Source organism: Phyllostomus discolor, chromosome 7 (genome assembly GCF_004126475.2).
Source record: "Phyllostomus discolor isolate MPI-MPIP mPhyDis1 chromosome 7, mPhyDis1.pri.v3, whole genome shotgun sequence".
Classification (NCBI taxonomy): domain Eukaryota; kingdom Metazoa; phylum Chordata; class Mammalia; order Chiroptera; family Phyllostomidae; genus Phyllostomus; species Phyllostomus discolor.
The window spans coordinates 39,122,633-39,146,731 of NC_040909.2; the positions used below are offsets into that span (position 1 = coordinate 39,122,633).

Below are 24,099 nucleotides of genomic sequence, written 5' to 3' on the forward strand. Positions count from 1 at the left end.
TAATGCCTAATACATATCCTGTCGCACATGAAGTGTTTAACAAACACTGCCCATGAAGCTGGAGTTGAGCGCTGGGTTCTTTTTCTGGAGATAAAAATGATTATAGTGATTAGGTCTGGTGATAGACCTGGGTTTGAACCTGAACTTACTGGCTATGTGAATTTCAGGAAATAACTTTGTGAGCTTCAGTTTCCTTATCTGTAAAATGGGGGAGGGAGAGAGACTAATAACTCCTTCATCAGATTTCCATGAAGAGCAAATAAAATATTAAAGTGCTTCATACAGTGTTGGTACACAGCAAGTGCTCAATAAATGGCAACTGTTATTATTGACTTTGAATGAGGCCTAGGCCCTCTCAGACCCCCAATTCATTCTTAGGAAACTGAGCAGTCACCACTAGGCGTGCTGAGGGAGGAGGGTCTGACTGAGTCAAGGGAAAGCACTTGGAAAGCATTTGGAAGGCTGTCTGGCCTCTTGAAGACCACACAGCTCATCCCCAGCACAAGAACTAGGTGGCTTCTTACAGCTTGGGGCAGGTGTGAGGTGGAAGCTGCCCTGGGATGCTGCTCCTGGGGAGAGAACTTACTGATGGGGTTTGTCTCCACCAGGTGCTGAGCATGGGGAACCTGACCTTTTACAGGATGCGCTTCAACTCTATGGAGGTAACTGATTGTCCAGTGATTTTGGAGAAAACAGAATTAGACAAAGGACATGAGGGCCTAGGGGTTTGTTGGGAAGAAACAAGATCATAAGTGTGTTTCATGAGCTGAAAAGTTGTGGGAAGATATGGGAAATGTGACAATGTGAGCAGCTATAGCGTTGGCAGATGGGGATGGGGCAAGCATTTTGCACGGGGGTGATGAAACTGTCCTGGGTTCTCTTCTGAACTATAATTTTAACTTGACCAGTTCCCCAACTTTTCTTGCTTCCCAACCAGCAAGATGAGATATGATCAGTACCCAGTCCTTTGGAATACTGGGCTGTTTAAGCCTGTAAGAGAAAATCAAGGCTCTGATCTCTATAAAACTCATATTATGGCATAATTGTCTCCAAGCATTGTGATTATTACAGCAAGATCTAAATATTATGGCCTTTTGCTTTGTAGCACTCTAAGAACATGGAGAATTTGTAGGAATGAACATGTTTGCAAAAAAGCCTGACTAATAATGCACATGGCCAAATAAGAAAACCTGTTTAACTTTGTTTAATCCAGCATTTCTATAATCTAATCTACTTAGTCTCCTAACTCCTGATAAGGACCCAGGAAACACACACACACACACACACACACACACACACATTCAAAGAAATGTAAATGAAACATTTTGATGTCCTGTATCAAGATATTAACAATGGCTGCTTCTGGGTGGTGGCACTGTGGGTAATCTTTCTGCTATTTATTTGCTTATTTGAAAATTTTCTGATTTTTTTCATTTCTTTCTTTTTGTTATAAAAACAAGTATTATTTTGTTTAGAAAAATGCTTTTAATTACTCAAGTATGAAAGAAAGATTTCACTGGGTATGAACTGTGAGAAACTGATTTTTACATGTATTTTAAAGTATTTTTTCTTTTTTTAAAAAAAGATTTTACTTATTTATCTTTAGAGAGCAGGGAAGGGACTGAGAGAAACATCAGTGTGTGGTTGCCTGTCATGTGGCCCATACTGAGGGCCTAGCCTGCAACCCAGGCATGTGTCCTGACTGGGAATCAAACCAGTGACCTTTTGGTTCACAGGCCAGTGCTCAATCCATTGAGCCAAAGCAGCCAGGGCTAAAATATTTTCCCTTATCATAAAAGTAATTCATATTTGCTATAAATAATTAGATATTGTCACATATTTGTGAATTATTTTCTCCCCCCACTCCCACCACAAGGCACTGGAGGTCCTTGTTAAATGACACTGTTGGAGTCTCATTTCATGACATCCTTGGTATATTCTCTGTACCCTTGGGACTGGTCAGTCTTTAGTTACTTGCAGATGGTGTTTCCATTTGCATGTTAGCACTCATGAACAGTTGAGCATGCAGGATGTTTATTGCCATGTGCCAAATTCCCCCTCTGGTGTCTGTGTTCTGGGGTTGCTCTAAAAGACAGAAAGTGTACAGGAGTGGGGGTTCCTGGTGGTGGCAGTGGTGGTAGTGGGTGTGGTAGGTAGGGGTCCTACCTGCCCTTGAGGGGAAGAAGGCAATGGGCTAGGTTTTACCAGAAACTAGAACAGGAACCAAGAACTAGAGGGTGAATGGGGTAGGAAGGCCACCCCAGGCTAGATTAATGGGGAGGCTGCAACTCAGGGCTCAACTCACCCAGACAAGAGGCTTGATACTCAGGCATACATGGGTGCTGGGCTCCCATGTAGAACCCAGAGCAGCTCCCAGGAGTCCAAGGCCTGGTGGGACTAGAGCCGTGCAGCTGGGTGTCATCGCCTGCATCTAGGCAGTCATGAACAGGCCCAGGCTGTAGGCAGCGACTCACGTGTGGGCAGGTGTGTTTTATCTGGCTCACAGAGTGTTTTTTAAAACTATTATTAATACATTTCATCAATTCTACAACTAACACTTTTTCACATTTGGACATATTTGAAATCAGAGTGCATCATAAAATCATTGGCAACTTACAATGGTAATTGGCAATGGTTTTCCTTACATACTAACATATAAAATAATGGCATGTCTCACAAACTGTCTGATTCACTAAAATGCAAGGAGTCGCCAACCTTTTTTATAATCAAGAAGTTTATGTAAGCCCTGGCTGGTGTAGCTCAGTGGATTGAGAGCTGGCCTGAGAACTGAAAGGTCACCCGCTCAATTCCCAGTCAGGGCACATGTCCCGGCTGCAAGTGGGGTCCCTGGTTGGTGGCGTGCAAAAGCCAACTGATCGATGTTTCTCTCACACAGTGTTGTTTCTCTCCTTCCCTTTCTCCCTCCCTTCCCCTCTCTCTAAAAGTAAATAAATAAAATATTTACAATAAAAGACATTTATATAAAAACCTGGATTTCTGGTTTCAGGGAAATTGGAAGACCTGCAACACTGGGCAGGCATTTCTTCAGTGGCTTTAGCGGCTGGTGGATGGCAACTGTCCTTTGAGATGGAATTAGGAACCCTCTAGCTTGCTCCAGCCCCGACTCGCCCACTCAGAGCAAATGGAAATCTCTGAGTGAGGTCCACCTTCTCTGAAGTGTAACTTCTCCTCACCCAAAGGTTAATGAGTCAGTGACCTCTGATTTTCCTTCTGTGCAGGTGCCCCTGGGGAGCTGGTACCCTCTGGAGAATCAGGTGAGTGCCCATTTGGGGGACAGGGTTTGTCTGTGCTTGCGTTAGATGAGGTCTGGGCATCATCTTTCCTCCAAGAGAGCCCGCTGTTATCAGGGTTCATGGCTGTCAGACAAGGACTCCAAGTCCACTTGGGGGCCTGGGGCTCTGACCTGGGCTCAGCAAGCAGGCAGGGCTGGCTGTGGCAGGAGGCAGGGGGCCAGTGATTAGGAATGGGGTCCAGGAAAGAGGCAAAGAGATTATAGTCACTGTGGATAGATAGAAAGAGTTCTTGAGGGCGGGACAATTTGACAGGAGCGTTTTCACAGGTCACCTATGGCCTTCCTCCCAGTGTGGAGGCAGCTGTTAAGGACCCAAGCAGACCTGGGGAATAATGCCGAGTTTCTATTTTCAGGACTCCGAAGGAGAGGCTCAGACCCAGCAAGTGGTAAGTACTCAAGCTCCAAGAGGAGACCAGGAGGTGGCCTGGCTTCCAAGGGTCACAGCCATTCTGGAAGGGTGGGTCAGTCCCAGCAGTGTCATTGTGATTCAGGGAGAAGTCCTCCAAGCTCAGGGGAAATGAAACAGAGCACAGACTCAGGCCTGTGGAGGGAAGAGGGGCCAGTGGGGGTCCCAAGGACAGCCATCCCCGCCATCACAGCTTTGCCCCAGTAGGTCCTGCAGGGCATGTCCTCTGCCACAGGAAAAAGAACCAGGAGGACCATTCTCAGTGGGGCAGGGAAGAGAAAATCCCACCTGCCATCCTGCGTCAAAGTTAAACACTAATTTCTTGTTCCTAAGGAGAAATGGAGGCCTCTCAGTTAAGAAGACTGAACATAAAGAAAGATGGTAAGGAAACTGGTGTTCCAAAGCTGCTTCCACCTTCTGGTCCAGATTTCTATGGGGAGAAAGTCAGCTAGTGGCCTAGAACAACAGTAGTGACAGCCCATTCCTGTTGTGTGACTGGCAGCTTAAAATCACCTTCAGAAGGTGGTACAATGATTCTCATTCTACAGACATGGAAACTGAGGCTCAAGGATGGGGAGTGGTCTTACAACTAGTGAGTGGCATGACCTGAGCTTGAACCCTGGTCTTAAGCTCTTTCTGCTCTACATGGAGTCACTAGGATGATCAGTGCCCTCCCAGGCCTGATGGCCAGGAAGCACCAGAAATGGCATGGCTGAGAAGGCCCTGAGGCTGGGTTAGACTAGACTCTAGAGAAGGGGTGATGAGAACCTGAGGGACCTCTTCCACACCAGGCCTGGAATCTGGGCGCTGTATGGAGAAGGATAAGGGTGGTAGACCATGATTTTTGATTGAACAAATGGCAGTTGTTCCAAAAACATTTTGAGTTGTTGCAAAAGCCCACCTTTAGGGAGAGGAGACCTGGCTCTGTGCCCCTGGCTCTGCCTCTGTCCAGCTGTTTAATTTTCCTGGGCTAGAAAAATGAGCCTTATCAGACTAAAACTGAGACTCCCAAAGAACAGAACCTATCTGAGTTGCTTCAGGCATGGCATTATACCCCAAAGTAAGAAGGTGAGTCCCCTTTTCACTCTCTTTCTTAGAACATGGTCACAGTTCCAGGACTCCACGCCTTTAACCCTTCCCTGACCCCTGTTCATTGTCCTTCGGACACAGAGAAGAGTGTCTCCCTGTGTGCAGAGCCTTCTGCAGGCAGCCGGCTGGCTAACGCTTCGCCGTCTTGCTCTGTGTGTTTGTGTGTATGTGTGTGTGTGTGTGTGTGTTCTACAATCAGCAAAATCTGGCAATCGGGGCATTTTGAACTGTCCGATCTACAAAATACAAAGATTACCATTCTACAAAATGAAGTATTACCATTTGTCTTATCCTTATTTTAACATGTTTGATGAAATGATAACTATAGCTTTTATCAATGAAAAATACTGCTGTTTTGTTATTTTCTTTAGAGGAACAGAGCCTTAAATATACTTGGTAACATTTATGTCTAATTTTAAGATGTCCCTGACTTTCTGAATGAAATTTAGGTGTTAATTTTCTAGAACTGACATACAACATTATATTAGTGTCAAATGTATCACATCACAATTCGAGATTTGTATACATTGTGATGTGATCACTACAATAAGCCTAGTTAACATGTCATCATTCAGTAACAGAATTGTGTGTGTGTGTGTGTGTGTAGAACTTTTTTAATTGTATTTTTTCCATTACCATTTAGTCCCCTTGTGCCCCATCCCTGCCACAATCACCACACTGTTGTCCAGGAGTCCTTTTTCCTTTTTCCTCAATCCCTCCACTCCTTACCCTCCCCCACCTTAGCTGACATCCTGCTCTGTATCTATGAGTCTGTCTCTATTTTGCTTCTGAGCTCAGTTTGTTCATTAGATTCCACATATGAGTGAAATCAAATGGTATTTATCTTTCTCTGACTGGCTTATTTCATTTAGTGTAATGTTCTCCAAATCCATCCATACTGTTGCAAAGGGTAATTTTTTTCTTTTTTAATGGCTGAGTAGTATTCCATTGTGTAAATGTCTCATAGTTGTTTTATCCACTCATTTATTGATGGACAGTCAGGCTGCTTCCATATTTTGACGATTGAGAACTTTTCATTAAGACAGGGAAATCCTAGTTTTCCATTTACTGTCAGAACATAAGTTTTCCTTTTAATGTAAATTGATTTAAGGAAAAAAAAAACAGAATCTGTTTAAACAAAAATCTTTTTTTCCAAGATTTTATTTCTTTTTTCAGAGAGTGTAAGGGAGGGAGAAAGAGAGGGAGAGAAACTTTGATGTGCAAGATACATTGATTGGTTGCCTCTCATATACCCCCAACCGTGGACCCGGCCCCAAACTAGGCACGTGCCCTGCCTGGGAATTGAGTGGGTGACCTTTCAGTTCACAGGCCAGCACTCAGTCACTGAAGCACACCAGCCAGGGCTAAAGAAAAATCTTAAGTAAATACTAGTATAGATGGTCCTTAAATTAACATGAAATTGTGAAGATGGTAAGCAGTGGTACATAGAAAGAGCAAAAAACCACAAAAGTGGTGTGTGAATGGCTAAAATTTGAGAAAAAAAGGCAAGAATGATCCTCTAGGTCCCTCTGGGCTTAGACATAACCCCAGAGTCCTCCTCCTGGCCCGACCTCGTCAGCCTCCAAAACTTCTGGTCTCCGACAGTCCCTGCACTCACCTGGTTGAACCAGCCCTTCGCTGTACTGGGTCTGTGCCTTGGTCCCACCTCTTCCCCTCATCTCATCTGTGCCTCCCAAGTAGCATGTGCATGTACACACAAGTTTCCCTCTCATTCAAGTCCCGTATCTTGACAATCTTTAAGGTTCAGCTCAAATTCTCATTCCTCCATGAATCCCTCCTGGACTGCCCCTGCCCCAGCCCCAGCTGCCACGACCCCTGAATTTTTATGACATTTTAACAACTGCATAATATTCCACAGTAGGGGTGCATTATGGCGTACTTACTATTCACCACTTCATAGACCTTTAGGTTATTTCTGATTTTTTTTTTTTGCTTTTTCAAAGTAAGCCCTCCTACCCATCCAGTCCTTGATTTCATCTTGCATTTTGTTGATTTCTCTCTCTCTCTCTTTTTCAAACACTTGTATTTCCTAAATATTCTTAAGAAAACTAAAATTAAGATTCAGGAGAAACTTCTCTGTTAAGGACTCATTTTATGTTCCTGAAAGATTGGGTGAGGAAGAGAGGAGAAAATAGTTCTATAATCCACATCACCCCAGGCTTTCACATCTCTGAAGAGACCTAAACTTGTTGCTTTCTTAAACCTTATGGTCATTTCTGCATGCACTTTATTTTTTTCCCTAAAGGGCAAAATGATTTTGGAGCCAGGAATGTCGTAGAAATACTCATTTAAATTTTCTCCCATGGAAAAACAAACAAAAAGCCCTGGCTGGCGTAGCTCAGCGGATTGAGCACGGGCTGTGAACCAAAGCATCGCAGGTTCGATTCTCAGTCAGGGCATATGCCTAGGTTGCAGGCCACGGCCCCTAGCAACCACATATTGATGTTTCTCTCTCTCTTTCTTTCTCCCTCCCTTCCCTCTCTAAAAATAAATAAATAAAATCTGAAAAACAAACAAACAAAAAACATTTAAAAAAACACATAAAAAAAAAACAGTAATACCCTCTCCCCTTCCGTTCATTTGCTTTCAAAATGCCCCTTGCCAGCAGTGATCTGAAGTGTCAAATGCCTTTTACCATTTTTCCAGTAACGACCCCCCTCCATCCTCTCAGTGGCGCAGAGGTTTCTCTCCTCAGTGCGTCCGTGAGAACACTGAAGCTCAGAGGGGTCGGGACACTTGTCCAAAGCCTCACAGCACATCAGTGGCTGGACTGGGCCAAACTGACACACATTTCTGGCAGCCTCGACACCCATTCAGGAAGCCTGTGTCATTCCTGGAAACTGCCTATGAACTGTCCTCTCTTTTTTCTTTCTTTTTTTCTTCTTGAAATCTTCACATCTCTTTTAACCACAGCCCCTTGACTAGGTCAAAGCTCCTGTGTTCTCTTCCGTGATGACAACAGTGCCTCCATAGGGGGGCCTCTTTCACAGACCACCCCTGAATTCCTGTTCAAGGCATGAGCCCTGCCTCTCAGTTCCTCTCTGTTAACTACATTCTGTTCAGAACATTTCCAGCCTGCAATTCCACTTCTGGGCACTGGGCCCACAGAATGCAAAGGTTCATGTGTAGTGATGTTTGATTTATCAGTGGTAACAGCAAACGTCTGACATCAATAAATTCATCAGTGGGGGATTAAATAAACTAGGGTAACCTTATACCATGGAACACTATACAGCCATCAAAAAGAACAGGGCAGATCTATATATGCTCTGAGATGAAAAGATGGCCCTGATCTATCAATGAGAGGGAAAAAAAAAGCAAATTATAGAGCAGCAGCTATAAAAATTGACCCTGCTTTTATTTTTTTAAATGTGCATGTACAGCCCTGACCAGTGTGGCTCAGTTGGTTGGGCATTGCCCCACAAGGCAAAAAGTTGCCAGTTCGATTCCTGGTCAGGGCACATGCCTGGGTGGTGGATTTGGTTCCTGGTCGGGGTGCATACAAGAGGCAACCAATCTGTGTTTCTCTTTCACATTGATGTTTTTCTTCTTCCCTCCCCCTCTCTCTAAAAATAAATAAATAAAATCTTGTGCATGTACATACATGTGGCTGGAAAGGTTGTGCCAATAACCACTCGATTTGAAGGAGTGGGATGAGGGAGGGAAAATGGGGCAAGGTGGAACTTTTAAACTTGACACATTTGCATTTTTTTATAGCTGAATTTAACACTCATTCCCCAAATAAAGTATTGGCAGCTCTGCATGCCTGGCACTGCTTTAGTCAACAGGCAAAATCTCCACCCACTGACTTACTAAGGGGGACAGAGAATAAACACAGAAATAAAAATATAACCAGTTGAGTGGTGATAAGTGTTAGAAAAATAATAAAGTGAGATAAAAGCTGGAAAGGGTGGGGTTTGGAGTGCTGTTTTAGTTGAGCTGGTCCTGAGAAGCATCTCTGAATAAAAACTATGTTTCAGCAGAGACAGGAATATTTTTAGTAATTAAAAAAAGAGGGAGAAAGAAGTAAATAGCAAATTCCCTACCTCCTCTGCCTTTACAGATGAGTTTTTCCACTTCGTCCTCCTCTGCTTTGCAATCGGGGCCTTGCTGGTGTGTTATCACTATTACGCAGGTGCGTTGGGAGCTGTGGAAATGGGGCAGAGGGGTGGGGGTCCAGACCTGCAGCCTAACCATTCTCCTCCTGGCTGCCCTTGCAGACTGGTTCATGTCCCTCGGAGTTGGCCTTCTCACCTTTGCCTCCCTGGAGACTGTTGGCATCTACTTCGGTCTGGGTAAGCGCCCCTCTGCCCCCCACCCAGACACTTGGAGGGTGGTGGCTGAACCAGCCCAGACGCCTGCCAAGGGCCAGAAAGCCACAACCTAAACACTTTTTCAAGATTTCCTCATGCTCATGTTTTCTTCCTAACCACTTTCAAGGTCAATGCGAGGTTGTTAGCTAAACTCTGTGGAAAAAAATGGGCAGCTCTGTAAAAATGCAACAAAAACAGTTGAAAGTGGCAAACAAACAGAATTCGGTAGACATCGAAAACAAGTTAGTTAATGGGGTTGGGTACTGCAATCTCTGTTTCCTGGCACTGTTATTGCTGTTCGTGGCTGCTGTTTTTAATAACTCTGGTACTATTATCTAAGCTTAACCTACTGCCTGAAATTCCACCGTTAGAGCCTTGTTTGTATGGGTTAAGCTTTGGTCTGTGTGGGTGGGAGGAGGCCTGACCCTGAATCCCCGGAGGAGGAGGCACAAAGTTCAGTCACCTTCTCTTTTGTCTGGGCAGTGTACCGGATCCACAGCGTCCTGCACGGCTTCATACCCCTCTTTCAGAAGCTCAGGCTGATGGGTAACTTTTACATTCTTCCTAAGTTCGCTTTCTCCTCCTGATCAGGGTCTTCTGTTGCTAACCAGGCTTAGCATATAAGAAAGAGCACATAGCCTAAAGTCGAGGCCTGGGTTCAAATACTGCCTGTTCCAGTTTACCAGCTCTGGGGCCCTGGAGCCTCTTAGCCTCAGTTTTCTCAACTGAAAAATGGGTGTAATAATACCTACCACACAAAGGTGCTGTGAAAATCATTACAGGAGTGGATGCAAAAGTCCCCAAGTGTGAAGCACTGTAGAAAAGTAAAGGAATCTGGGTGTTTTGTCATAAAACTTCCCATTTCCCAAACTCTATCTTCATGATTTTATTTGCCTGATAGCAAGTGGGAGGGCTTTACTTATCTTGCATTATTTGAGGAAACCGAGGTTCAGAGAGGTAGAGTGACTTGCCCAGGTCACACAGCTAGAGTGGCTGGGCTGAGCTAAAGGAGATTCAATTTTATAACCAGCAGCTCCCTGACTACCATTAAGTCTCAAAACTGAGAGGCTGTGTGTCTCTGGGCTGAAGGTTTCCATCTTCTTTAAGCCATTTAATTCATATAGGGGAAATTAGTTTCAATGGTTGAGGATTATTGAGGCCTGTGGCTTCTGGGGTGACTACATTATTCCAGCTGTGAGGGCTATTTAGGCATCTGGGGTGATGGTGGGAATGAGGCCTGGCTGCCTTCAGACTCCCATGCCATCCGGTGCGCTTTTCCTTCCAGGGTTCAGGAGAACCGACTGAGACCAGTGCCGGGAGGGCCGCCAAGCCAGGCCCCACTGTGACCACCATGGCATCCCCTGGGCACAGAGTGACGTTCTGGGAGGCACGTGGACAGGCCAAGCTAGAGCAATAAAGAGAGCACTTTTCATTCCATGTGGTCTGAACATTGGCAGCAGCCCTGGCAGAGGTATCCTTGGGGCAGCCTTGACATGCATTCCAGCTACCAGGGTAGAGGGAGACCTAGGGTGCGGGAACTGAGCCCTTCGTGGTACCTGCATCAGCGGGAAGACTCTGGGACATCATTGTTCTCAGGAGGCAGTAGGAGACCCCTGGGCCCTGCAAGCTGTAATCTCTCTGGCCTCCCGGTTTCTCTCAAGTCCCCAGGCTATCCTATGTTCTCTCAGTTCCTCCAGAGCCATCCTAGGACAGGTACCACTGCCCTGAGACAGGGAACCACCACGTGAGGTCCCCTGGGTGAACCTGATGTGGGTGAGATGCGGGGACTCAGGCCACAGCATCTAGGCTGTGTCGCCTGGTGCCAGCCCTGCAGCCCTGGACTCTTTTCAAGATTCAAATAAACATTTTCTTCCTTGGACTGAAAAAGAGTCAGTGAACTATTTCTTTACATTTCTTGAGTGTAAGAATACATTTGGTGTCTTCTTTGATTCCATTTATCAGGGAGGGCACCTTGTCCTATGGAGTAAAGTATAAAAGGGAATAAATATAAAATAAAGCCTCTCATTTTAGGTGCAAGACTTCAATTGCACAGATTTGGAATGAGAGACAGGGCTTTGCAAACATTTTTATGAAAAAGATCTGGTTGCTTTTTGGTACTCTCAGCTCAGTAAATACCATAGAAGTGAGATAAGAGCCCAAAACAAAGCCCATTATAAATTTTGGTTGAATTAATGAGGGAGAAAGTCTAGATTGAAGGAGGTGTAGTAGGTCCTACTTTACACGGCCAGGCCATACCAAAAGCATGTGTTTAGTTCTAGACTCCTAGATTAAGAAAAACAGTGACAAACTGGGAACACACAGAAGAGACCAGAGTGGAAATATAAAGAATGATGAAGGAACAAGTACTCTTCAACTTGCAGAACACAACAATGGGAGCTTCCGTGTAGCTCATAGACTCTGGAGGGCATGTTTTCAAGTGGTTGTGATGGTGCAAAATGTACAGTCACGTACATTTTCTCACAGCAGCCTTGAGGCATCTGAATCATCCCCATTTTGCAGATGGAAAAAACAGAGACTCAAAGAGATTTCATAACTTGCTCAAGTTCACACAGGAAGTAAGTGTCAGAGCTGAGAGTTTTCCCCGGTGATTCCCAGAGCTTGGGATTCTCCAAGTTACAGAATATTTTTTAAAGTGACAGAGGGAGGGCTGCCAGCTCTTTACCTTGCCCATTAAGGGCAATAAAAACAACAACAAGCATCAGCTATCAGCATTTCATAAAAGAAAGGACACTTTTGCATCAAAAAAAAGAAGGCAGGAAAATGATCATCAGAAACAAAATGGGATTTGAAATGAATAAACTAAGCTTTATGAAAATCTAACTGTGCCTTTCTTCCTCAGATCACTATGGTCTGGTGAAAGCATTGTCTTTGGGAAACCATAAGACTAGAGAATTTACATTCTCTTGTTTCTGGAATTTTCCAGCTCAGCTCTCACACCTCAAGTGATGAAAGCCTCACTACCTCCCAAAGCAACTCCTGCTGCAAGAATTTTTTACTCTTGTTCGGAGATACCTCTGTCACTGAAGCTTAGGGCATTCTTCCAGAAGACTAATGACCCACCAGTAGGGAATGTTCTCAGGAGTCACGGCTGTGTGGTCCCAACTCAGCCCTGGGCTTGGCCCGGGTGTCCGTGCCTGTGGTCCAGCCCCCCGCATTGTGTTCTTCTTCTTCAGGGTTGTTTTGGCTGTTCTAGATCCCTTGCATTTTCACACAAGTTTTAGGATCCACTTGTCAACTTCTGTGAAGAAGCTCATAGGAATGCTGATGGGATTGCATCTTTTACATACTTGTTAGAAAAAAAATGCCCCAAATCTTGGCACCCCAAATCAACCACAGATAATATTTTGGTTGTTTTCTGTGAGTCTTTTTAGTGTGTGTGAGTTCATTTATTTTTATTTTGGGCCCTTTTTGCTTTCACATGGAATAAGCATGTTTCCATTACCACACACTCTCCATAAGCACCACTTCTGGCTGCTCTACATTTCATGCTTTACATAATAATCCTTCTATATTTAGGTAATAATATCAATTGCTGATATTTGTTCAGCACTTCTCACATGCTGGGTGTGGAGCTGAGCACTTTGCACACATCACATCATCTAACCCTCATCGAAACCCTGTGAGGTGGCATCTGTTATGGTCCCCATTTCACAGAAGAGAGAACTAAGGCAGGGAATGTTAGTTTCTGAGGTTTTGATTTCAAGTGACTGTGTATAACTTACTGTCTTCTAAAGGGAGCATGGAGCGCACAGATCAGACATTTATCAAATGTATAAATACCATGCAAGGGTTCATGATAGAAGTATGAACATGCTGACCCCGGCTGGTTAGCTCAGTTGGTTGGAGCGTCGTCCTGATGGACCAAGGTTGTGGGTTTGATCCCCTGTCGGGGCACATAGAGGGGTCAACCAGTGAGTGCATAGGTGGGTGGAACAGTAGACCAATGTTTCTCTCTCTTTTCCTCTCTCTCTCTAAAATCAATCAATAAAATTTTTTAAAAAAGAAATATGAACTTGCTGACTTAAGGACAGTGTAATTAGCCTCCCCCCTCCCAGCCTCAGTTTCCTCATCTATACAGTGGGGGTCACAGCAGTGCTCACCTCACAGTGCTGTGGAGAGGATTACGAGAGATAATTATATCGAGTCTTATATGCAGTCTCTGGCACACAGTAGACACTCAATAAGCAAGAGTTACTTGATTAGAGCAGGGGCACACATAAGGTAACTTACAGTCAGTCAGGCAAAATCAGCCAGATGTAAATAATGGGGAGTGGGAGCGAGGGGACCAGGATAACTCACATCTGAGCAAAGGGGGCAGCTGCTATCCAGCATTCCAGGCAGGAACACCAGCTGAGTGGTACCAGCCAGAGGTCAGCCAGGAAAACAGAGCCTCATCAGGTATTTTAACAGACCAATCTAATATAGGGGGTGTGTTAGGTACAGGAGGGCTCAAAAAGCAAAAGGGGACCACTGGGGAATCACAGAGCCTCAGGGAGAGGAGCAGTTACTGCCTGGGGATAGGGGGACAAAGGAAAGAAGTTAGAATCAAGAAGGCCTTCCAGAGCTGGGACCCTGGCCTCTGAGGAGGGGGTGCTGCCTGTGGGTGCTGGAATCTCAGGGAAGGGGGATCTGATAGGCTGGTGCTAGGGAGTGCAGGACCAAAGGCATCTAACCTTTAATGTCTCAAAAGAAGTATGGAACCCAGATTTTTTTAATGTTGGCTACTAATTTCTTAAAAATTCAAAACCTGCTATGGGAAACAGTATAGTGGGTCCTCAAAAAATTAAAAATAAACTACCATATGATCCGGCAAGTCAACCCCTGGAGAGAGACTCAAAAGAATTGAAAGCAGGAACTCAAAGAAATGTTTGCATACCTTGTTCACAGCAACATGATTCACAATAGCCAAAACATGAAAGCAACCCAAACGTTTATTGATGAATGGATATATAAACAAGATGTAGTCCATACGTGCAATTGAATAGTGTTCCACCTTAAAAAGAAAGAAAATTGTGACACATGCTACCACACGGAGGAACCTGAAGGACATTATGCTAAGTACGATATGCCAGTTATAAAAGGACAGGTACTGTATGATTCTACTTAATGAGGTCCCAGATTCCTGGAGACAGAAAATAGAATGGCGGTTTCCAGGGACTTGGGGGAGAAGGAAATGGGGAAGTCATGTTTAATGGGTACAAAATTTTAGTTGGGAAAGATGATAAGGTTCTGAAGATGGAATGTGTTGCTGATTTTACAACAATGGGAAAGTACTTAATATCATTGAATGGACTCTTAAAAACAGTTAAGATGGCATGTTCTATGTTATGTGTATTTTACCACAATTTAAAAAATAAATTCAAATTATCTGTGGTCAGCTAACCTGGATCTGGCCTGCAGGCCATCAGCGTACAGTGTGCACTGGGGGCTCTCTGTGGGGTTAAGTTGGAAATAGGAGCTTAAGAGATACAGAGAATGGGAGAGAAAGCCAGAGCAAAAATAAATAAGTAAAATTTAAAAAGAAAAGAAAAAAAAGGACACAACTTGTTCTGTTCTATAGGAGACCAGTTCTGTATGGTGTGGGCTCAGCTGCCACTCGGAAAGGCCAGTGGAAAGCGAGGTCCAGGACACAGGACCCACGCCCACAGATGGGTTCTCCCGTGGGGAATCAGGCCTGCATTGTACCTGGGCCGCTTTGAGACTTGCTTTTTGCTAAAACTCCCTCAACCCTGAATTGAGGCAGGAAACATTTGCTGCATATCTTTAAAGTGACTCCCTAAAATCTATGCTAAGCCTTCCAAGGATGAGTATAACCAGTTCAACCACTTTTCCCTTTGCATTTGCAAATACCCTTCTTCTGTGATGTGATTAGTGGTGTCCTCTCCTTTGTTTTCTGTAAAAGGTTACCACCTAAAGCAAACCTGTGCATAGTAAATGAGGACCATCCTCAATGTAATGTGCCCAGAAAAGCAATAAAAGCGTATCAAGGCAAGGGTTGGCATGCTCTCTTCTTGAGAAAGTGACCGAGGTGCTCTGAGGCGCTCCCCTCTTGAGAGAGTGGTCATGCCATCTCTTTTCCTCCACAGGACTCTGTAGTCCATGTGAATTTGTCTTGTCTCAACCATAACGCCGCAGACCCCACGAGCCAGGGTTCACATCACTGTTCCACTTTCCAGTTTTTGGCAGCCTGACTGCATTGTGGGGACATGAGTTCAATCCCACTTCTGCTGCTGGTAACCTTGGTCCCTCTGGGCCCTAGCTGTCAGAGGTGGAGTTTAGGTGGGTCATGTTGTAAAAGCTGCTTGTGTCCTGGTAGAAACCCCACACTCTCCAGATCTCAGCAGAAGATCTGTCTCCCCATGAGGTCCTGACCCCAGCACTGCCTTTGGACCCTGTCACTGCTCCCCTGCTCAGCTAGAGCTCAAGGTCAGTGCCAGCCCAGGGTCAGGTTACATCTCAGACATCAAGCTGGATTCCAGGAGTCATAGTCCAACATGTGCTCTAAAAATAAAGTGTTGGATCCTGAGCCCAGGAAGGCAGGGTTGCAAAGTGGAGGAGGGAGGTGGAAAGGGCCTAGATGGAAGTCAGGGAAGGGGGCTTCTGTCTCTGAGTTCTCTGGACTCTGTGTCCTGGATTTCTGCTTCAATCACAGTGGAGATTGGACGGAGGTATGACAGTATTTTGAGGCCAAACAAAGCCAGCTTGTGCTGGGAGGAAAGGCAAGAAGCCTGAGAAGACTGTGGTAGTTATTTGTTCTGTTCTCCTGACACAGCGCCAGGAATCTTCTGCCTACTCCAGAGTACCTCGTCCTGGACCAGAGACAGAGCTAGACTATGCTGTTCACTGACCCTGGGAAGCTAGGGAAAGCACTTGACATTGAGCTAGGCTTTGACTGGGGAGATATAGGGATAGGCTTTCCAGGCAGAGAGCACAACATAGGCAAATGCATGGAGGAAGGAGAGAGGTACACATCAAGAGAAGAACAGGTAGTCCAGTGTGACTGAGGCATATAAGCTGCACATAGGAGTGAGGATCAGTGGGAAATAGAACACATCGAGTAAGTTGTCCCCTTTGCTCCAGCAGAACCTTGAGAGCTGGGATAAGGAGCTGAGACTTTAGCCTAAAGACACTGGGGAGCCATGGAAAGTGTTTAAGCAGAGGAATAGTATAGTAAGATTACATTTTAGGAAGATCCTTCTGGTAGCCCTGTGGAGGAGGAGGTGGGGGTATGAAAACAAGCCTTACTGACCTCCACCTACAGGGGATTATTACTGACCAAGGGCTCCTGTGCTCTGTGTTTGCATCGAGGCCATGCTTCCCATGGGATGTTCCCAGTTGGCAACTTAGCACAAGAGGGATACTAAAGCAGGCCCATTCCTGGGAGACACAGGGCTCCCCAACACCTGCCAGACCTTCCTTAGACAAGCTGGCAGACTAGACATTTCTGCCTAACCTTCCTTCCCTCTCTTCTTCCCCCAGGGCTCTCTTCTTCACAGCCTGACAACAGCATTATTTTGCAATAGCTAAAACATAGAAACAAACCAAGTGTCCATCAACTGATGAATGAATGAATAAACAAAATGTGCTCTAGCCATACAATAGAATATTATTCAGCCATAAAAAATGCAATTCTGACACATGCTATGACAAGGATGAACCTTAAGGACATTTTGCTATGTGAAATAAACAAGTTGTAAAAGGACATGTATTGTGTGATTCCACTTATATGAGATACTAGAATAGGCAAATTCATAGAGACCGAAGGTAAAATAGAAGTTTTCATTGTGATGGTAAATACACAATACAATATACAAATGATGTATAATAGAATTATATACCTGAATCCTATATAATTTGATTAACCAATGTCATCCAAAAAAAATTTTTTTAAAAGAAAAGAAGTTACCAGGCCCTAGCTAGTGTGGCTCACTAGATTGAGCACCAGCCTGAGAACTGAAAAGTCACTGGTTCGATTCCCAGTCAGGGCACATGCCTAGGTTGTTGGCCAGGTCCCCAGATGGGGTGTATGTGAGAGGCAACTGATCAATGTACCTCTTGTGTGTTTCTCTCCTTCTCTTTCTTACTTCCTTCCCCTCTCTCTAAAAGTAAATGAATAGATTTTAAAAAGAAGTTAACAGGGGCTGGGGGAAAGGTTGGGTGGGAGTTATTGCTTAATGGTTACAGAGTTTCTGTTCGTAGTGATGAGAAAGTTCTGGGAATGGATAATGGTAATGATTATAAGACATTGTGAATTTACATAATGCCACTGGACTATATACTTTAATTGATTAAATGGTAAATTTTATGTTGTGTACTTTATCACAATTTTTAAAAGTTTGAAAAAACAGGACTTGTAGCCAAGATGAAGGTGTAGGTAGACACACTGTGCCTCCTTGCAAAACCAAAAGAAGGACAACAACAATTTAAAAACAAAAAACCAACCAGAATTGACAGAAAAATTGAACTGTATGGAAGTCCGACAACTTAGGAGTTAAAGAAGAAATATCCATCCAGACTGGTAGGAGGAGCGGAGATGGGCAGCCAGGTGGAGAGGACTCGTGGCAAAGTGGTGGTGGACGACCAGGGTGGGCAAGGTGGTGGCTGGTGGGCCCAGTATAGAGCGGGGAGCACAAGACAGCAGCTGGCGGACCAGAAAGGTGGCAGCTGGTGGAGAGGGCTGGTCCCACATTCACACGAGGGTAAACCGGGAGGGACACCTGGGGAGTGAGACAGACCTCCCAACCCAGGGCCCCAGCTTGGGGAGATAAAGCCTCAAACCACTGATTGAAAACACCTGTGGGGAGTTGAGGCAGCAGGAGATTCCCAGCCTCACAGGAGAATTCAGTTGGAAAGACCCACAGGGTCCTAGGATGTACATGAGCCAACCCATCTGGGAATCAGCACCAGAAGGGCCCACTTTGTTTGTGGGTAGTGGGGGAAGTGACTGAAATCCGGCAGAGAGCTGGTAAGTGCCATTGTTCCCTCTCAACCCCTTACCAACATACAGCGCCACAAAGCAGTGACATGGGTTGCCCCACCCTGGTGAACACCTAAGCCTCTGTCCCTTATACATAGCAGGCACACTGAGACAAAAAAAAAAAAAATGGCCCAAATGAAAGAACAGATCAAAGTTCCAGAAAAAATACAACTAAGCGATGAAGAGGTAGCCAACCTATTAGATGCACAGTTCAAAATGCTGGTAATCAGGATGCTCACAGAATTGGTTGAATTTGGTTGCAAATTAGATGAAAAAATGAAAGCTATGCTGGGTGAAATAAAGGAAAATGTACAGGGAACCAATAGTGATGGGAAGGAAAGTGGGACTCAAATCAACGGTGTGAACCAGAAGGAAGAAATAAACATTCAACCAGAAAAGAATGAAGAAACATTAATTCAAAAAAATGTGGAGAGGTTTAGGAACCTCCAGGACATCGTTAAATGTTCCAACAGCATCTGAATTATAGGGGTACCAGAAGGGGAAGAGGAAGAGCAAGAAATTGAAAACTTATTTGAACAAGTAGTGAAGGAGACTTCCCCAGTCTGGCAAAAGAAATGGACTTCCAGGAAGTCCAGAAAGCTCAGAGTCCTGAATAAGTTGGACCCAAGGAGGAACACACCAAGGCACATCATAATTACATTACACAAGATTAAAAATAAGGAGAGAATCTTAGAAAGATTCTAAGAGAAAAGGAGGCAGTTACCTACAAAGGAGTTCCCATCAGACTGTCAGCTGATTTCTCAAAGGAGACCTTACAGGCAAGAAGGGGCTGGAAAGAAGTATTCCAAGTCATGAAAGGCAAGGACCTACATCCAAGATTACTCTATCCAGCAAAGCTTTCATTTAGAATGGAAGGGCAGATAACGTGCTTCTCAGATAAGGTCAAGTTCAAGGAGTTTATCATCACCAAGTCCTTATTATATGAAATGTTAAAAGGATTTGTCTAAGAAAAAGAAGATAAAAAATATGAATAGTAAAATGACAGCAAACTCACAGTTATTAACAACCACACCTAAAACAAAAACAAAAACAAAAGCAGACTAAGCAAACAACTAGAACAGGAACAGAACCACAGAAATGGAGGGCACATGGAGGGTAATCAACAGGGGAGTGGGAGAGAGAGAGAGGGGGAAAGGTACAGAGAATAAGTAGCATATATGGTAGGTAGAAAATAGACAGGGGGAGGTTAAGAATAGTATAGGAAATGTAGAAACCAAAGAACTTATATGTATGACCCATGGACATGAACTAAAGTGGGGGAATGTGGGTGGGAGGGGGTGTGCAGGGCAGAGGGGAATAAAGGGGGGTGGATGGGACAACTGTAATAGCATAATCAATAAAATATATTTTTTAAAAAGTTTGAAAAAATAAAACCTGTAGCAGATGGATTTGGAGAGGGTCAACCCCATCTAGCTCTAGGTATGGATTCTGACAGGCATTCAACATATTCCAGTCCTGGATTCAGGGAGGGGTATGTGGTGGTTATACCCCTGATGTCTATTCTTCCCTTTTTCCTTTTCGGGTCCCAGCATCAGTCTGTAAACAAACTAATTTAAGTCCAGGCTCAGAACTCAATAGAACCCACGGTCACCAGGTGACTGTCTCCCCAGATGGACCCCAACCATCTCTCCCTTCCTTGTATGCATGCTCTGTTTCTGCCATCAAGGAGTGCAGTCTATGTTCTTGCCCCTTGAATTCCAGATGGAATTGTGACTTCCCTTAACCAAGATAATGTCACAGAAGTGACACGTGACTATCCCAGTCCTAGTCTTTAAGAAGCCTGGCAGCTTTTACTTTTCCTCCTGGAATTCAGCCTCCACGAAAGAAATCTGGCTATCCTAAGCCACCCATTCTGTGAGAAAGCCCAAGCTAGGGGAAACCAAGTAGACAGAGGCCTGGACAGCCCAAGCATTTCAGCCATCCAAGCTGAGGCACCAAAAACACATGAGTGAAAAAGTATCTTGGACTTTCCAGCCCCCACAGATACCATATGAAGCAATAAAACCACCCAGCTGAGCTCAGACCATACTGAAGAATGATGAAAAATAATAAATAGTTGTGTTTTGAGTCACCAAACTTTGCGATGGTTTGTTATACTGCAATAGATCATTGAAACAGAGATCTTTGCTGGGTATATTAGTCAGCATTCTCCACGGAAACAGAGCCAACAGGAGATACATAAAGAGCTTTATTATAAGGAATTTGATCATGTGATTATGGAGGTCTGCAGATGGCAAGCCGGGCAGGCTGAGAGAGCTGGCGGGGTAGCTCTAGCCTGAGTCTGAAGGCCTGAGAACCAGGACAACTGATGGTTCCAGCCCAAAGGCAGAAGAAAACCAATATGTTCAGTTCAAGCAGCCAGGCAGAGAGAAAGTGACTTCTCCCTATTTCCATGTTTTTGTTCCGTTTCAGCTCTCACTGGATTGGATGAGGCTCAGTCACACTGAGGAGGGCCACCTGCTTTGCTTAGTCTACTGATTATAATGTTAATCTCATCCAGGAACACCCTCACAGACACACGCAAAACAATGATTAACCGAATACCTGGGTACCCTGTGGCCCACTCAAGGTGACACATAAAATTAACCATTGTACTGGCACTTCTGAGAGAAGCCTATTCTCCTCCGTTGTATTTCATGATGTGAGGCTGTGAACTTAGCCCCAGCCACCATCCTGCTTGCTACCTCCAGGGCCAGACCGAAAATAAAGTCCGAGCGGGGAGCAGAGCAGAACCGAAAGAGGCTGTGAAACCAAGTCCTGACGATGGAGTTCTACCTTACGAATCAAGCTGCCCTTCAAGCTAGTCCTGTTTTATGAGGCAATAAACACCCCTTTTTTCTTTTACTCAGTTTGAGTTGGAGTTTCTGTTCCTGCCCCTTGCATCCAAAAGGCTTAAGTGGTATAATAGAAGGACAGCATGTTCTTTTGGACATCGGTCTAAGCGATATTTTTGTGGGTTTGACACCAATAGCAAGGGATATAAAAACAAAAATAAATAAATGGGACTGCATCAAACTAAAAGCTTCTGCACAGCGCCAGACCACTGCTTTCCAGCCTTCTGCCTCCCATGCCCCTTCACTCCCCCTCCTGTTGCAGTTCAGGGTCAGGGTTATCCTCCAGACCCATACCTGCCCTCTCTGCCTGCCTCAGCTTCCTCTCCTCCAGGCTTCCTCCAGCCTGCCCCCACTCTGTCACTAGAAGGACCTCCCCCAAACTCAGAGCTGACATGTCACGCCCCTGTCACAATTCTCTTCCACAGATCCCCACCACCATCAGGATGAAGCCCCAGCTCCTGGGGTCCTTCACCCTCTGGCCCTGTTCGCCTGGCCCACTGTGCTTCCTGCCACGAGTAAAACCATATGGCTTTTTAAATATAAAATTCCAAAACAGACTTCTGGTCAAGATAGAGGTGTAGGTAAACACACTTTGCCTCTGTACACAACTATAGCAAAAAATACAGCTACAGTACAAAACACATATCACCAGAATTATCAGAAAATCAAGCTGTGTGGAAGTCTGACAACCAAGGATTTAAAGAAGCCACATTCATCCAGAACTGAAGGAGGGGCAGAGACTCAGAGAGGTGTGGGGAGGTGCAGATATGGGAACAGGTGGTCCCACATCCACATGTGGTGGATAAAAAATGGGAGGGATACCTTGGGAGCGAGGGATCCCAGCCCCAGTCCAGACCACCCACCCCAGGGTCTCAGAGCCAGGAAGACAAGTCCCCATAACTTCTGGCTGTAAAAACCAGTGGAGATTGGTTCTACTGGCAACCAGTAGAGATTGGGATGGTAAAAGAAACTGCATTATCTTAAGGGGCCTGCAACAGACTTAGGACTCATGCAGACCCACCCACTCTGGGATTCAGGACCAGAGCAACAGCTGGAAGGGCACCAGTGGCATATAGAGAGAAAGTGAAGAGCGAGTGGGGAGACAGCTTCCTCCTGAGCAAAACTCCAGAGGCCAGGCAGTGGCATTGTCCCCTCTGTGAGCCCTACCCCACACAGAGCAACAGAGCGGTGATATGGGTTACGCCACCCTGGAAATTACCTAAGGCTCCGAGCCATACGACTTAACAGGTGTACTAAGACAGGAAGTCATAGCAGCTCTGCCTAATACACAGAAACAAACACAAGGAGGCTACCAAAATGAGAAGACAAAGAAATATGGCTCAAATGAAAGAACAGAACAAAACTCCAGAAAAAGAACTAAAGAAAATGGAGATAAGCAACCTATCAGATGCACAATTCAAAATACTGGTTATCAGGATGCTTCAGGAACTCACTAGGTACCTCAATGCCATAAAAAAAGACCCAGGCAGAAATGAAGACTGAATTAAGTGAAATAAATAAAGTCTACATGGAACCCGCAGTGGAAGGGTGAAGCTGAGAATCAAAACAATGATTGGGAACATAAGGAAGGAAAAAGCATTCAATCAGAACAGCAGGAAGAAAACAGAATTGAAAAAAATGAGGATAGACTTAGGAACCTCTGGGACATCTTTAAACCTTCCAACATCCCAATCATAGGGATGCCAGAAGGAGAAGAGGAAGAACAAGAAATTGAAAACTTATTTGAAATGATAATGAAAGAAAACTTCTCTAATTTGGTGAAGGAAATAGACGTGCAAGTCCAGGAAGCACAGAGAGTCCCAAACAAGATGAACCCACAGAGGACCACACCAAGACACATCATAACTTAAACCAGAGGTTAAAGATAAAGAGAGAATCTTAAAAGCAGCAACACAAAAGGACACAGTTACCTACATAGGAGTTCCCCTAAGACTATCAGCTGATTTCTCAAAAGAAACTTCACAGGCAAGAAGGGACTGGCAAGAAGTATCCAAAGTGATGAAAAGTAAGGCCCTACAACTCAGATTACTCTATTTCATAAAGCTATCATTTAGAATTGAAGGGCAGATAAAGTGCTTTGCAGACAAGGCAAAACTAAAGGAGTTCATCATCACCAAGCCATTATAATATAAAATACTAAAGGGAATTATGGTATATAAGAAAAAGAAGATCAAAATGATGAACATTAAAATGGCAATAAATTCACAACTGACAATAATTGAATCCAAAAAGCAAACTAAGCAAATGAGCAGAACAGGAACAGAATCATAGATATGGAGAGCATTTGGAGGGTTATCAGTTGGAAGAGGGAAGGAAGAAAATGGAGGGAAAGGTACAGGGATTAAGAAGCACAAATTGGTAGGTACAAAATAGACAGGGAGATGTTAAGAACAGTATAGGTAATGGAGTAACCAAAGAACTTATATGCATGACCCATAGACATGAACTAAGGGGTGGTATTGCTGGAGGGAATGGGGGGTGCCGGGTGGAGGGAGCAAAGGGGAAAAATTGGGGACAACTGTAATAGCATAATCAATAAAATATATTTAAAAACTCCAAAACAGAAAAAACAATAGCTATATTTTTAAGGATACATATACAGGTAATAGAACCATGAAGGAAAGTGCTAAAGGAATAACTGAAGTACTGAGAGAGTATTAATCTGTAGAGGAAGGAGTGTGATTTGGGAAAGGGTATTGGCCATGCTCTCTTTCTTTACTTGGGTGGTAGTTACATGGAGGGTTATTTTATAACTATTTTTTAAGCTGTATGTGTATCTTGAATACTTTTCTGTATATTAAATTCCACAATAAAAATGATGAAAGTCAAGTACTAAAAAAAAAAGTATCATATTTTGTCATGTATAATGTGCACTTTTCTGCCCAAATATATGAGGGAAAAATGAGAATGTGTATTATACATAAGTAGTACTAATTCCATGTCTATATAAATACTTTCAATTCTTTTATTTACGTTTATGCATTAAAAGGGCAATTTTAGCCCTGGCTGGAGTATCTCAGTGAATTGAGTGTGGGACTGTGAAACAAAGGGTCACTAGTTCAATTCCCAGTCAGGGCACATGC

At 44.3% G+C, this 24,099-nt stretch overlaps 1 protein-coding gene across 6 annotated transcripts in view; it reads left to right on the top strand.

The window, feature by feature from the left end:
- TMEM40 (transmembrane protein 40) overlaps nucleotides 1–11,855 on the top strand; it is a 30,288-nt gene extending 18,433 nt beyond the window's left edge. For 4 of the 6 annotated variants that reach the window (XM_028518959.2, XM_036030779.1, XM_036030781.1 and 1 more), the window contains 8 exons: nucleotides 609–662; nucleotides 3,240–3,275; nucleotides 3,667–3,699; nucleotides 4,053–4,100; nucleotides 8,893–8,964; nucleotides 9,050–9,124; nucleotides 9,626–9,688; nucleotides 10,428–11,855. In XM_028518959.2, the coding sequence (XP_028374760.2) occupies nucleotides 609–662; nucleotides 3,240–3,275; nucleotides 3,667–3,699; nucleotides 4,053–4,100; nucleotides 8,893–8,964; nucleotides 9,050–9,124; nucleotides 9,626–9,688; nucleotides 10,428–10,447 (401 nt within the window). In that variant the 3' untranslated portion in view covers nucleotides 10,448–11,855. The remainder of the gene's footprint in view (nucleotides 1–608; nucleotides 663–3,239; nucleotides 3,276–3,666; nucleotides 3,700–4,052; nucleotides 4,101–8,892; nucleotides 8,965–9,049; nucleotides 9,125–9,625; nucleotides 9,689–10,427) is intronic. The other 2 variants (XM_036030780.1, XM_036030778.1) reach the window with 2 other exon arrangements.
- Nucleotides 11,856–24,099: the final 12,244 nt, after the last annotated feature.